At 46.0% G+C, this 15,770-nt stretch overlaps 1 protein-coding gene across 2 annotated transcripts in view; it reads right to left on the bottom strand.

Moving 5' to 3' along the window:
- The window catches only part of LOC131028832 (GCN5-related N-acetyltransferase 7, chloroplastic), a 92,290-nt gene extending 76,745 nt beyond the window's left edge, over nt 1-15,545 (bottom strand). The window contains exons 1-2 of one of the 2 annotated variants that reach the window (XM_057959185.2): nt 15,114-15,545; nt 1,458-1,613 (exon numbers count right to left, since the gene is read on the bottom strand). In XM_057959185.2, the coding sequence (XP_057815168.2) occupies nt 1,458-1,613; nt 15,114-15,491 (534 nt within the window). In that variant the 5' untranslated portion in view covers nt 15,492-15,545. The remainder of the gene's footprint in view (nt 1-1,457; nt 1,614-15,113) is intronic. The other variant, XM_057959184.2, reaches the window with a different exon arrangement.
- Between the last annotated feature and the right edge of the window lie 225 nt (nt 15,546-15,770).

Below are 15,770 nucleotides of genomic sequence, written 5' to 3'. Positions count from 1 at the left end.
CCATTTTGACAGTTCCCAAGCACAAAACACCTTATTTAACCAAAGAATGACCTATTTTGCAGTTAACACCTTGTTCCACCCTCGTTGCACCACTGTGTCATCATGGACACCTGCAAACAGGCATCCCGGTGTCCCCTGACAATTTCAATTTAGTTTTTCACTCTACAGTCATCCCTCCTGCAAACCCTTAACCCTACTACATTTCCAACAGTCAAATGGTGCCCAACAGATCTATTTATGGAAAGTTTCTATTTTTGGAAAAGGATACTCTTCTCCATCCATCACTGGGCACCTTGACACAACTGCTATTCCTAGAAATCCATTACTGAAACTCTTGCACGTACCATCATTGCTGCAACACCTGCACACCTAGGATCACACACTTCAAAATTTTATCTATCATGTGCTGAAACACGCCCAAGAGGGACTCAACTCAGACAAGTCCCTAAACATGCCCTAGGCACAAACAAATCGATTCCTCACAAATTTTGCCATCTCTCCATCACTTGTGCAAATAGCTCACAAGATACAGGGATAAATCTGACAGGAGCTAGGAAATACAGACAAGAAGTGCAGAGGATACCAGCGTCTGCACACCAGAAACAAATGCATCAGAGAGGTCACAAGCATGAGAATTTGGACATAACTGTATGCACACTTTCCAGAAAAGCACTGAACATATCTGTGGCTTCATCTTACCAGTTCCTATAGCATTCTTTCACCTTCTTCAGAACTCTGTGACTTTCTAGACATGCTTTTCTTAACCCTTCCTCTTTCATTACTTGTTCTTGTACAACCTCAACTCAAATTATTTAATTTACTTATAGTTGGACCTGCAGTTATCTTGTTGTCATTACCTTTAGTTAAAACCAAGTTTACAAGTAGATTAAAAACACTTTGTAGGTGAAATAAACTCTTAAGTCTATAAGTTGTTTATTTCTATTATACACAACCCCATGAAGCAGATTTTGGATAAGATCTTATAAGCATTAAAAATAATGCCATATTGACTTATACCTTCTCCCACAAACCAAAAGGCCTTAACATATAAAATATAAATTCAATTTTAATTTGGAGCATAAGAACTTTTCAAAGCAATACTCAAGTTCAAATGGGAAGAGATCAAACAAAATGTCAGGAACCAATACATGTAGTCTGAACTCTTATTCAGAAAATTAAAATCAATGAACTCTATTATCATATAGAAGTAATGCTAGCACCATGAACAAGACAGTGGAAATTGAATAATCAGTCACTTTGATCAAATGCGACACCACACAGATAATTGAAACTCAATTAATTATTTTCCCAAATTCATTGCATCAATATAACGAATAGATAGCAAATTTTTAAGTATAATTTGCTGATAAGGATAAGAGATAACAAGCTATCCTAACCTTGGCACCAAGCTCTAGAAAAGGAATTAAAAAAAATAACAGATATTAAAAAGTGCAAACCTTGCATAAAGAGCAAAGATCATCTGTAAGGTTCAGGGACACAGAAAAGGGTATTGTAGCAATCACACACGTGACCTTCTCAAATCCTACTAGCTCCCCTGCAATCCTAGCTTTTAGAGCTTCAAACTCCAATTGAGACCTATATCTCCTGTGTTCCTAAGGGGACTTGAAAAGCATCCAGATATATATCAGTATCAACATTATCAGGCTAAGAATAGAAATTATTTATTTTCGAAATAAAAAAATTACATGATAGGAAGAGGTAAAACACCAAAGCCTATTCTTTTAATTCCTGTCTTAAATTTCAGAAAATACAATTTTGACCACAAGAAAAAAAGATTGACAGATAAAGGAAATTTAGTGATAGAAAATTTTGCATTTGCAATTTACAATATGTTACGATTAATCAAGCTCTTAATAAATCAGAAAACTACATGCAGTCCCTGTCAGAGCAATTACTAAAAAGTCCATTAATATTGTTCCAATGAAATCAACACCACGTATCAATTGGAAACTTAAAAAATTCCTAAAAATAAATGGTGAACTATAGAAAAATATAAGCTTTTTAATAACCAACTTTCATTATTTGGTATGCCTGCTAAGACAATCAAACACCTACAGTGGTGCATATTTCACAGGAGAAAATCAGATATGCACCTTCAAGCCTACTCTTAGTGAGTACTCCTCCTAAGACTGACAGAAACTAGCAAAGCATTGTTAGGGGTAAATAACGTATGTTAGTAAGAATAATATTTATAAATGTGTTATGTCGTGTTTATGTTTATGTTGTCGCTGAGAGGTTCCCGTCGGGTAGTTGGGAGTTGGTGACAGTTGGCAACTTGACCAACCGTCGGGTCTTTATATTGTTTGGTGGGAACCTCGGCAGGGGAGATTACGTATGGACATTTTGGACACTAGAATAAAGATATAACTCTTTTGGTCTAACTAGTATCACTGTCATTGATGTTGTGATGTATGACTGTTCTGTTACATGAATATTGGTACGTGTGGAAAACACTGTGTTATCGGTTCATTCACCAACCATACATTTAGGACTAAACATTTTGGCACCGTTGCCTGAACGAACCTGGAGATAACTATGGCGACAGGCGGAAGCAATTAATGGGCCGGCCATTTAACCAACAATTAATTGTCGTGGATAGCGACACGCACGAAGAGAGTACCACGGAAGAGGAACGAGAGGAGCAGTTGACGGCAGACTTGGTGGAGTTGTGGGATGTGTCGGTCACGCAGTACGTGCAGCGAGAGGCTCAGGAGAGAGACGTCTCAGAAGGCACGGTACATGGTGAACTCACCGTCAACACCCCGGTCTTTGACCTGCTCGGAAGTATTCCAAGGTTACTCGCCAGAAATCTAATTGCACTCCAAGACCGAAGGGAGGAGATGGCAAAGGAACTTCGGCGGCAACAAGTCCTCCGACGGTACGAGGAGCGAACTCGTAGGGAGGAAGAGGAGAGGGAGGCTAGTCAGCACCGTACCTTTGGCACTTGATGCCCCTACGGCCAAACAAAGACAAACGTACCACTACCACCGAAGGAGTAAACGAGGGAACTGTACAGAGATCTCTCTGCATAAAAGAACAGGCCGAAAGGAGACGGCAGCTAAGGGAGGTTGCCAACTTGAAGAGTCCGGAGAAACACAGCAAAAGTCGGAGTGTGAGTCGGAGTCGTAGTCGAGAGAGGCAAAAACCGTGTACGTGGAAGGAGTTGGCCGAGGTCGCCAAGAACCTGCCACTTCCAGACGTATCAGAGGAAGATCTTGCCGACCAGGCCCCACACTCGACGTCAAGTGAAGAGGACTCCGGAGCCGAGTCGCAAAACACCCCGTTGAAATATTCTGAACAAGGAGAGGTGGTACGAGACCTGCACGAGGAAATCGCCACTATTTTTGAAGTAACGTTATTTGGCATTAAAAATTTGGAACCCCGGGAAGGAGGGACTATAGAAGCGAAGGTGACCAAAGCCCGGCTTGTTGCCGGGAATAATCATTATGTTATGTTGTTATATTATGTTTATGTTGTCGTCGGTAATAATGAGTTACGGCGGTCAGTTAGTTAGCCGACGGGTAGGTAGTTGGAGTCGCGACGATTGTGTCGCACCCCTTCGGGTATTATATATTGTGTACCTTTTCTTCGAAGTAGGGGCATGTTGGTCGTGTAAAATGTAATGTTATAAGCACTTGATGTACATGGACTGTTGAATTAATACAGAGACTGGTTATTTAATGTATTTCCATTATGTTCTGTGCATTTACTTTCTGCATTTAACCGTTTACCCGAGAGGGTAAACATTTGGCGCCGTTGCCTAGACGTACTCGGGAACGGAAGACACGGATGGCGCACAGACACAATGGGCCTACCCGTTGGTGAAATAAACCCAGAGGCCGACGACGCCCGAACAAAACTTTACACAGGAGAAGACACGGCAACGCGAGAATTTTCAATTTTGCTCCAGGTAGCCATTCAGACCTACGTCCAATGAGAGGCGGCGGAGGCAAAAATCCCACCAAGTGCCGTGTGGACAGCGCTGGAGGTTAGCCCAGCAGTAAACTGGTTGATGAACCACCTCCCCCGGTTGCTTGCACAGGCATCGTTGGCACAATAGGCCCGCCTAGAGGAGATTGCCCAGGAAGAGCGACGACAACAAATCCTGCAACGCTACGAAGAGAACAGCCAACGGGAAACAGAACGAGATGGCGCCAGGCCAGGAGGGAATTGAACCATGAACTTCTTATTTTCAAATAAAAGTGTCATTGACACGAGTTGTATTTGAGCAGATGAATTAATAAAAGACATTTCGATTTATGAATTGTGAGTTATGGGAATGTGCGACAATTAATGCCAAACCTATTGAATAAAGATAGAAATAAAAAACCAAAAATGAACGAGTGGGAGGCCGCGCAGAGGGCCTTGATTCTGGAGCAGCAAGTAGAACGTAGACGGAGGCTGAGGCAACCGACCGAAGGACAACCTACCGAAGGATGGCCCGAGGGGAACCAAGGAGGTGTCACGGAGGGAGCAGAAGCCGACGGAAATTTCTACGCGTCGCCAGAACATCGTAGGACGCGGAGCCACGAAGAATTTTTGGAAGAAACAAGGATACGGCGAAACCTAGTCGAGGAGACGCAGGATCAGTTTAGAAACTTATCCCTTACACCACGAAGTGAAGATCACCAACGAGAACCAGGAGTGGGCACGGGTGAGAGCGAAGAGGAGGGCAACCGTACGGCTGTAGGTGCGACGCACGGCAGGCAGAACACGGTACCCCCAATCACCCACGCAGGACACACCACGGGCATTGGAGGAAGCGGCACAGGGGCTCAGCGACAGCCACCGCAGGGGAGACGACCCCCATCAATGGCAGGTAAACAGAAACTACCGAAGTTTAATGGCAACAGGAAGGAGGATCCCGTTCACCATTGTCGAACATGCGAAACCATATGGTCGACAAACGGTGTTACCGATCAAGATGAATGGGTAACACAATTCCCAGCAACATTGTGGGGAGTGGCCATAGACTGGTACTCAGATATGGACAAAGCTAAAGTCGACACATGGCCCGACCTAAAGGAGGAGTTTGGGATAGAATTCCGTCTCCTAAGAGATGACAACGAAATAGTCGCCGAGATCTATGGAACGAAGCAGAATAAGAACGAGACAATGCGAGCTTATAGTCGGCGGCTGAAGGAACTACTGGGAAAGATGGAGAGTCAACCAGCAGATGGGTTGAAAAAGCGATGGTTCGTGGAGGGATTAAAGCATTCCCTCCGAAAGAAGATGAAAATTGTTCCACCTACATCGTACGAAGAAGCATATAATAGAGCGATGGATCTCGAGAGCGAGACCAAGACATCGAAGAAAAAGAAGGAGGATAGCTCATCCGAGGAGGATGACTCGTCACAGGAAAGCAGCAGCGACAGTGAGGCTGCCAAACGGGTGCAAGCGCTCCAGAAAGACATGGAGCGAATGAGAAAGGAATTCAAAACAATGAAAAGCACTAGTCGGACCGAAGGGGACATATGGTGCACCGAGTGCAAAGAGGAGGGGCACACAAAGGGTACTTGCCCGAAGAATGCATTCTGCGAGATTTGCCAAGTGGTGGGGCACTCCACCAAGGAGTGCCCATACAACATGAAAACCCGAAGCACGAACCAGGTGTTGTTCACAGAGCAGGCCACAACATCCGTACCAGTGGGTATGGGCCAACAAACTAACACAACGGCATCATCTGGAGGATACCGGGATAATAGACGCGGCGGCGGAAGAAATAATAACAATAACAACAACAGAAACCGGATCCAGTATGATGCCAAGAAACCGGATCCAGTATGATGCCAAGGGCCGACCAATGATTCAATGTAGGGCCTGCAATCAGTGGGGACACTTCGCCCGCGATTGCACGAAGGAAGCCAACCCTCAGCACCTTTGTCGATGGTGCGGGCCAGGCGACCATGAGGACGCAAATTGCCCGAAGCCTGGTGTAAACCTTCTAAACATAGAACCTACGAAGGCAGAAGTGTTGGCAATCACAAGGGCGCAGGCTAAAAAGATTGCCTACCCAAATCCCCACACGGAGACCGAGAGAGGGCGGGAGGCCAGAGATGAGATCACAAAGGAAATGGCCGCACAAGGACAGAACAGTCACCAGACAGCAAGTCCACCATGGACGAAGGGAGAAGAGGAAATCTTACGGCAAATATTGCAGGTAGAGATACCCGTGAGAATTCAAGACCTCCTGGAGACCATGCCGCAGCTAAAAACGGCTATTTTAAACTCTATACCCCCACAAGTAAAAACGAGGGAGGTTGTGAGCCCCACAACCAACCCCGTGTTTAGGGAGGTCGTGAGCCCTGCGGTCGACCCCATGTTGTTGGTAGTCAACAGCGGACGCCACCCGGCAGTGGTAGAAATGGGTATACTGGGGACTACCTTAACAGACACTATTGTGGACGGAGGGTCAGGATTGAATGTACTACCAGAAAAAACATGGAAGCAGCTGGGGAAGCCCACCCTGTGGCCACCCACATTCAACCTGGTGGGAGCAGACCAACACGGCATTAAGCCACTCGGCCTGTTGATGGCCCAGCAAGTGACAATTGGTACGCAACCATTCTTGTTAGATTTCGTGGTTATTCCCTCGAAGAAGAAAGGCTATGACGCCATCCTGGGGAGAGCATGGTTGATCAACGCGAGGGTAAACCACAACTGGAAGAAAAATACACTTTCCATGGAGAAGGGAGGGCGGAAATATACCATTGACCTACACACCCAAGATGTCGACGAAGAGCTCGCCTCTTCCGACTCGGACTCAGAGGACTCTAATAAAGGGGAAGGGGGTCCCCATGAAAGCAAGGGCAAGAACGCGATGGAGCCAAACAGTGAAGGGGTGCTCGAATTGGAGGGATGTTCTGAAGATGAGGTATGCTCACTTAACGGGCTCTTCCACTGGCAAATGGAGGATTACAAAATGTTCCAAAGCTACAGGCTCGAAGTAGAGGAACCAGAGCAACCAACGGAGGTGTACCTGCCGGAATACAAAGAATATTGGAAGGGAGACGCCCAAAACCCTAGCGACGTAGATAATCCGAAGAGTGTTGGCAACGATTGGAACCCTGTGTGGAAGACCGTAGTCTTCAAAATCTTTATTATTCTTCTTCTTCTTATGTACGGGAAGGAGACCGTGGTCCCTATAGAATTTGTGGTTCCAGGTCTTCGGATGGACATTGAAAATAGATTGGCCACCAACGGGTACAAATTGAAACCCTACCACATGAAGCGCGTAGGGGACCCGAGAGGCCGGACGGACACTCGAGAGGATGGAAGGGGACCTGAGAGGCCGGGCAGGCGACTCGAGAGGCACGGGACAAAAGCAGGAGACTTTTGGGAGAGGAAAACCAAGAAGGATGAAGGGCGATCCCAAAAACAGGGGACCCGAGCCGAAGACTCTCTAGACAACTTTTTTTTAAAAAAAACCGTACGGTCGTACGAGACAGTTAACTGTACGGCAGGAAAAAAAGGGGGGGTGAAAAAAAAACACCACTGTACGGGGCCGTACGGCAGATGACTGTACGGCTGGAAGAAGAAGAAAAAAAAAAAAAAAGAAAGAAGAAAGACGTGAGGCCACCGGCTCCACTAAAGGTGGGACCACCGACAGTGGATGCCATGGTGCGGTGGTCAACCGCACACCTAGCATAAACCCCCGCACACGCCGCACAGCCGCGCAGCCACTCCGTCGTCATGGTCCGCCGTACGGTGGAGGGGTGTAGACCGCACGAGAAGGTGCCAATGCTGTTGTTGACCGTACAGGGAGGTTGTATGGCCGGGGTGCCATCGGGGACATTACAGTGCCAAAAAAAAAAAAGAAACGACGACGACCAGATTTAAAATGATTCACTGGAAATTCAAAGTGGAAAAGAAGGGTTTTGGGCATCTTAAAATATCACAGAAATGCTATGCGCCATGGACTTTCGTATGGTTCTAAGGGTTGTAAATTGGTGTTGGCGACGGGGGCACTACCCCTCGACCCCCAGTTTATTTTTGAGCTACAGAATACCACGAGAAGTGTTGTGGTTGTCCGTACTGTGAGAAAGAAGCCTGCAGCTAAGCATTGGTGGGGAAGCCATAAGCCGTAGAGGGAGACGGATTTGGAGGTTGGGAACAAACAGAGTTTGAGGGAAGGCATTGCAGGTCCGCGCAGTCGTACGACAACAGGGAGTTATTCAGTTCAGTTATTAGCCTTTGGAGAGTGAGATGGAGGATTTGAGGTGTCTCCTAGCATTTGTGCCAGCGGATTGTGGCCACCTCCAGGCATGACTGGTACGCTTTAAGGAACTCGGAGTATGTCTCGGCTGGACGTGAGGTTGCCTTGGTGGATGCACAGAGGGCTCGGGAGGCGCTGACCACCAGGTTGGAGGCAATAGTCGCATGAGACTTAATTCAGCGTACCCAGGAGTTGGATGCCGGGAGAGCAGCACGGGTGGCTATCGAGGACAAATTGGCTAGGGAGACAGTATCAATTGAGTAGCAGTTGGTGGAAGCTGAGACTGAAAAACGTGTTTTGCAGACAAGTTTGGGTTAGGCACAGAAGGACTATGATGGCAAAGGAAGCAATATTGGTGAAATCCGCACTTGAGCATTGGATGGTAGCAGAAAAGGGTTTTCAGGCGAGGACGCAGCAAGTGCATAAGATCCGGGCTCGACTGGCGTCAGTAGTTCCTGCCGTTCATCTCTATTTTGTATTAAGTCGTCGGAGTCGACTTCTTTTCTTGGGGGGGATGATGTTGCCGGGAATAATCATTATGTTATGTTGTTATATTATGTTTATGTTGTCGTCAGTAATAATGAGTTACGGCGGTCAATTAGTTAGCCGACGGGTAGGTAGTTGGAGTCACAACGGTTGTGTCGCACCCCTTCGGGTATTATATATTGTGTACCTTTTCTTCGAAGTAGGGGCATGTTGGTCGTGTAAAATGTAATGTTATAAGCACTTGATGGACATGGACTGTTGAATTAATACAGAGACTGGTTATTTAATGTATTTCCATTATGTTTTGTGCATTTACTTTCTGCATTTAACCGTTTACCCGAGAGGGTAAACACTTCGGGTAAACACGGCTGACAGGGGCCCAACCAGACCAGGAGTGGACAGTACCTCCTGGACACATAATACCTTCCCGGCATATAGCCATTTCCAAGCACTGCATAAAACCATCCAAAAAAGAACAATGGCACACACCCCGGAGAAGCAAAAACTCCCAAAATTCATGGGCGAAGGGTCAAAGGACCCCGTACGGCATTGTAAGACATGCGTGACCATCTGGGAAGCAAATGGCCAGGACGACCGGGACTACTGGTTGAAGGCATTCCCAGCCACTCTGCGAGGAATAGCCATTGACTGGTATACGGACCTCGATGCCCAGCATAAAACGTCCCGGAGCAATCTAAAGAAAGCCTTCGAGGAAGAGTTCAAACTCCTACGGGATGATAGCGAAATTGTGGCAGAGATTTACAACACCAAACAAGGAAAAAATGAAAGTGTACGCGCATATAACAGAAGGCTCAGGGAACTACTCAATAAAATGGAGAACCAGCCGGTTGATGGTCTCAAGAAGAGATGGTTCGTTGAAGGATTGGTACCATCCCTCAGATGGAAGATGAAGGTGGTCCCCCCGCCTTCGTATGATGAGGCGTACAACCGTGCAATGGATATTGAAAGCGAAAATAAGACATCCCGAGGGAAGCGTCGGGTGAGCGATGGTGATAGTACGGATGAAGACAGTGATGGGGAGTCCAAAACCGTGCAAGCACTCCGAAGGAATATGATGAGAATGATGAAAGAACTAAAGGCTGACAAAGAAGGTGGCAGGGAAGGAAAGGAGCTATGGTGCACCGACTGCAAGACGGAAGGACACACTAAGAGGAGTTGTCCCCACAAAGCCTTCTGTGACATCTGCCAAGTAATGGGACATTCCATTAAGGAATGCCCGTACAACTTGAAAACACGAAGCACACAAGTGCTCTACGCCCAACCTGACCAAGTCACACCGCCAGCGACACCTCCGAAGCCGGCAGCAAACTCTAACGCCTCTCCTGGAGGGTACAGGAATAATCGGCGGGGTAACAACATGTCCAATAATAACACGCCAAGGAGTAGAATTCAATACGACGCGAAGGGACGACCTATGATTCAATGCAGAAAGTGCAACGAATGGGGTCACTTTGCGCGGGAATGTCAAAACGGGGGTGACGCAGGAAGTTTGCTATGCAAATGGTGCAGTCCAGGGAATCATGAGGACACAGACTGTCCAAGGCAAAAAGGGGTGAATATGTTGGAGGTGGAAGGACCGAGGGAAGGCGTATTGGCAATCACAAGGTTGCAAAACAAAAAAGCCATGTACGCTAATCCTCGCACGAAGAAGGAAAGACTACAGGAAGCCAAGGCGGATATCGAGCGGGCAATGGCAAAAGAGCGGAGGGCCTCGCACCCGACTGCCAGTACACCACTCCGGTCAGGACTGGAGAAAACTATCATTAAGCAAATGTTACAAACCACAATACCCGTACAAGTATCCGACCTTCTACAAACCATGCCACAGTTGAGGATGGCCCTAACGAATGCAGTCGGTGACACCACCGTCGGCCAGGAACACCGAACGATGACAGAACCACATAGTACGGCTCCGGTGAAAAAACATGGTACGGATGCCATGGACCCTATGCTACTCACAGTAGGCATTGGACGGAAACCTATCGTGGTGGAGATGGACATAATGGGACAAAAGCTCACAAACACCATTGTGGATGGCGGGTCTGGAGTCAACGTACTACCGAAGGAAACATGGAGAAGCCTTGGCAAGCCTACTCTCTGGCCACCAACATTCCATCTCGTTGGTGCAGACCAACACGGTATCAAACCTCTCGATACACTCATGGCACAAAAGGTAGTGATCGGGACACAACAATTCATTTTGGATTTCGTAGTCATTCCACTAGAAAGAAAAGCGTACGACGCCCTCCTTGGAAGGGGGTGGCTGATCATGGCTAGAGCCAATCATAACTGGAAGAAGAATACACTCTCAATCGAAAGTGAAGGCCATAAGTATGTGATTGACCTAAGGAATCAGTCAGTCAATGAAGAGCTCACATCGTCTAACTCCGACTCGGATGACTCAAATAGATGGGAGTGGGGTTCCGAAGGAGACAGAGGAGGGAAGGAACCCAACGAAGGAGTGCTGGAACTGGATGGATGCTCTGAAGATGGAACTAGTTCACTGGTTGGACTCTTCCATTGGCAGATGGAGGACTACGAGGTTTTCCACCCGGAGTGCCACATGCTGCAAATATGCGAGATTGGGGAATCAAGTGGCGGTATGGAAGAGCAGTCATTTCCCTTGGAGTACGGTAGGTACTAGGAGGGAATGGCACGGGTGGATGACACACCAGCCCACCAGTTTGAACGAGACAAACCCATCAAGTACGAGGAAAGGGATGTGAAAAAAATCAATCTAGGCAAGGACGAGGACCCACAAGTGATACTCGTAGGGGATGACAGGAACCTTGTACTGGATCACTCGTACGGCGTACGCCAGTCGAGGGAGTGTTTGAGTTATCTGTACGGCGTACGGTCGACAAAGAAGGGAGAGTGGCAGTGTTTGAGTTATCTGTACGGCGTACGGTCGGCAAAGAAGGGAGACTGGCATAGCCCGTACACTGTACAACCTACAAGGGAAGGAATACCGTATGGCGGAACATTGCACCCACAGGAAACTAAGTCGTACGATCTTGTACAACTACCAGCGGATAAAGGAGAAAGACTGAACGGTCAGAAAACAGACATATCGTACGTTCAGGATCCGTACAATCCCCTCCTTCGCGGCGTTCGTACACGCAGGGAGCAGTTGTATAAAAAGTTTGAGGGTATCTGTGCAGAGATTTGTGCCATCCATGTGGAGCTGAGTGAAGAGTTGGCACAGGTTGAAGAGGTCGTACCACCAAGGAGTGGAAGTGCACGAGTTAATCCGTACAGTGTAGAGGCAACAGTTGGTCCAATGGTCCATACCAATATGGCAGACCAGACAATGGCAGAGGAGGCCGCACCAAGGAAAAACGAGGTCCCCGTACAGGGAATTGTTACTAGTACAACATGTTCAGGTACTGGTACGACGAGCACTAATACAGTACAAGCAGGTATTGGTACGGTTCCAGTAGGTATTGGTACGGTTCCAACAAGAACTGGTACTATACTAGCACGTACTGGTACACCAGATGCTAGTACGAAAAGTTCAGGTACTGGTATAACGATCACTGGTACCAGGCCGGAAGGACAACTTCTGGCAGAACGAATTCATGTTTTTTTCAAGCTGGAACACAAGACATTCTACATGTGCCATCATGCTATCAGCCTATTCCTGGACGCCATATGCCTACAAGTACCACCAGAAATATGGGGAAACTTCGAACCGTGCGGACAGGTGGAACCGAATAAACCTACCATGTACTACTATACTCACCTGGACAAACTAGGTGACACCGCGCAGCCAACCAAAAGGAGAAGAAAGTTGGACACGTCCATAGAGGTCGAAGATGCCAGCAGCGTAGAGGATTCTGAGGAGGCAAAAGAAACTGAGGAGCAGGGAAGTGATGATGAGGGGTTTCATATGGCACCTCACACAGTTGCGAAGGATGAAGGGGAAGCAAAGTCACAACAACAAGAAGAGGAGGAAGAGGAGGATCAACACGGAAGGTTACTGGCACAATGGAAGAGTATGAGGGTAAAGTTCACACCTTCCAAATTATCTTCGGCACACTTGGTACCACAGGAAGCACTTACAGTGGCCAGCCTTGTGGGGGACGTACAACCAGTAGGGGTATTGTTCCGTAAAATCAATGAAGGGGAACCACCAGCGCAGTGACAGGTATCATTACCACAGAAACCAATACTTGCATCAGAAACCACAAAGGATACCAGTACGGTAGACCAGACAGTGGCAGGGGAGGCCGTACCAGGAAAAGACAATGGCCGAGCAAGGAAATGGTATGGCATATCCAGGTTCTGGTACAGAAGACATTGGTATGGTACTAGTAGGTACTGGTACAATGTCAGTATGTACTGGTACGGTTCCAACTGGTACTTGTACAACTTCAACATGTACGTACTGGTACGGCTCCAACAGGTACTGGTACAACATTAGCAGGTAGTGGTACATCTCCAACAGGTACTGATACGATTCCAACGTGAACTGGTACGGCTCCAACGAGTACTGGTACGATGCCAGTAGGAACTAATACAACAAGAACTGGTGCGGCTCCAACAAGTACTGGTGCGGCTCCAATAGGAACTGGTACGGTACCAACATGTACTAGTACTGTGCCAACATGAACTGGTACTGTGCCAACATGAACTGGTACGGTGCCAGCAGGAACTGGTACGGTGCCAACATGTACTGGTACGACAAGAACTCGTACGATACCAACATGTACTGGTACGCCAGGTGCCAGTACAGTACCAGCGGAGAAAGATGAGGCAGGGGATGTGAGGTGCCAATACGGTACCTCACAAACGGAGCAAAAAGATAAGAAACTGTTGGAAGCTGCCCACATGGTAAAGAAGGCACGGGAACGGCAGCTGCTGGCAGAAAAGAACCTAAGACTTCACACCGGACAACAACTTTCTTCTCCGACCACTACAGGGACACCTCCTCCCTCTTCTCAGTCCTAGTTTATGTTTTATATTTCAGCTCTTATGGTCTTAGTCGTCTGGAAGACGACTACGTTTTGGGGGGGGCTAATGTTAGGGGTAAATAACATATGTTAGTAAGAATAATATTTATAAGTGTGTTATGTTGTGTTTATGTTTATGTTGTCGCCGAGAGGTTCCCGTCGGGTGGTTGGGAGTTGGTGACGGTTGGCAACTTGACCAACCGTCGGGTCTTTATATTGTTTGGTTGGAACCTCGGCAAGGGAGATTATGTATGGACATTCTGGACACTGGAATAAAGATATAACTCTTCTGATCTAACTAGTATCATTGTCATTGATGCTGTGATGTATGACTGTTCTGTTACATGAATATTGGTATGTGTGGAAAACATTATGTTATCAGTTCATTCACCAACCATACATTTAGGACTAAACAAGCATGAAGTTCAAGGTGGATCTTATTAAAAATAATGCAGCAAGTATGCCTGATATTATCATGACTGCACAAGTGAACAACTCTTCCACAACAAGTACCTTGAAAGGTCAAAGTAAATAACAAGTGAAGCTTACTCTCATATTTTCCGAAATGGATAGAGTAGGGTAAAAGAGAGGCAACAAGAGTGTTCAACAGGAACCGAAGAGAGCTGAGTTGATCCAAGGTGCAGCTGAACGCCAAGGCCTCTTCGGTATGTGTTTACCCAATCAGGTGAAAATGAGAAAGTTTTAAAATTGATTAGACCAATCATTCAATTTTGGACAGGTTACAATTACTCTTTGAATGCTGAAATCGGATGTAACCGAGGGCACCAATGGGGCATTCCATCAATGGCATAAGAATTCAGGATGCCCCTCAGTGTTGCAACAGCAAGTGAAAAAGGAGGTTTATTGTTTTCGTAACCTACATGTCGTCCATTATTGAATTGAGGAATCAACGAAAATCAATTTTAAATCATCCTCTGAGTGATTTTGAAGTGAAAGGCCAAACAGTCAGAAATAGAGGAGGCCATTGTAGCAATTTTCAAAGTATTAGAGGAGACCATTGTAGCAATTTTCAAAATATTGAAAAATAATACCGTGATTGAGGGATATTTCTTCCACAAAATTCACCCAAGATCATCTCGTTAGAGTGCAACAGAGTCAGCAATGGAATATGGTATTTTACACAATTTAAACACTTGATATTTGTACATATTAACATAATTCACCAAAGAAAACCTAGTTGAGGAGAGCTTTAGCCTGAATTTAATAGTATTTTACCCAATTTAACATAATTCACTCGAGACTTACACATGGCCACCCCAATGGAATTCATGATACATTCTTCGAACAAGATTAATTATTTTAGAATCTAGTTCGGATGAATTCATTACACATTCTTCTAACAAAATTTATTTTGTTAAAATCCAACGACGTGCAAACAGTTGTGAAGTTCAACTCACCTCGACGCCATAGCTCTGCTTAAAGTCATAAAAAGTTCTCACGCGCAGATTCGAGGCAGCTAAGAGGGCATCATCCGAAACCGCTTCCAAAACCGCTAGCGGCAATAATTTGCCCTTCTCTTCTTCTTTCAGAGCGGAATTGCAAAAGATCCCAGGATGCTTGTTTCGGTTGAGCGACAAATCTGACACAAAAGACGGCGATGAATTGCAGCGGTTTGAGGGGTAAAGTGGTTTTGGATTTATCAGCGGAAGGTGCTGTTCGTGAACGGGCTTTCTGGAGTCCAAGGCGAAAGCGGTTTTGGTTAACTTGAACGGTTTTGCGAGAGGCGGCATGTAGAACGCCATTGTTGAGCAAAACCTGCAGCACAGCCTTGCCATCTCATTATCTTCAAAGGCAATTATTTTTTATTCCTTACCTTTTCTTGTTTTTTTAATAATATAAAATATGTATAAATGTATGTCTATATGTGCGTGGGTGATAAAAAGAGCAATAAGTGTAAATGAAATTGAGGTTTTTTTCCCTTCCTTTAAAAGTAGTTGATAAACAATTATTAATTGTAGAATATTATTTATGATTGGAATTTCATATATTCTATTGAATGGATAGATAAAGTTGTATATAAAAAGTATCCAGACTTTTTGATATAGTTTGGTCTT

This window comes from Cryptomeria japonica, chromosome 5 (genome assembly GCF_030272615.1).
Source record: "Cryptomeria japonica chromosome 5, Sugi_1.0, whole genome shotgun sequence".
Lineage (NCBI taxonomy): Eukaryota > Viridiplantae > Streptophyta > Pinopsida > Cupressales > Cupressaceae > Cryptomeria > Cryptomeria japonica.
The sequence above is the reverse complement of the archived record's forward strand: the minus strand, read 5'-3'. Positions and strand labels throughout refer to the sequence as shown.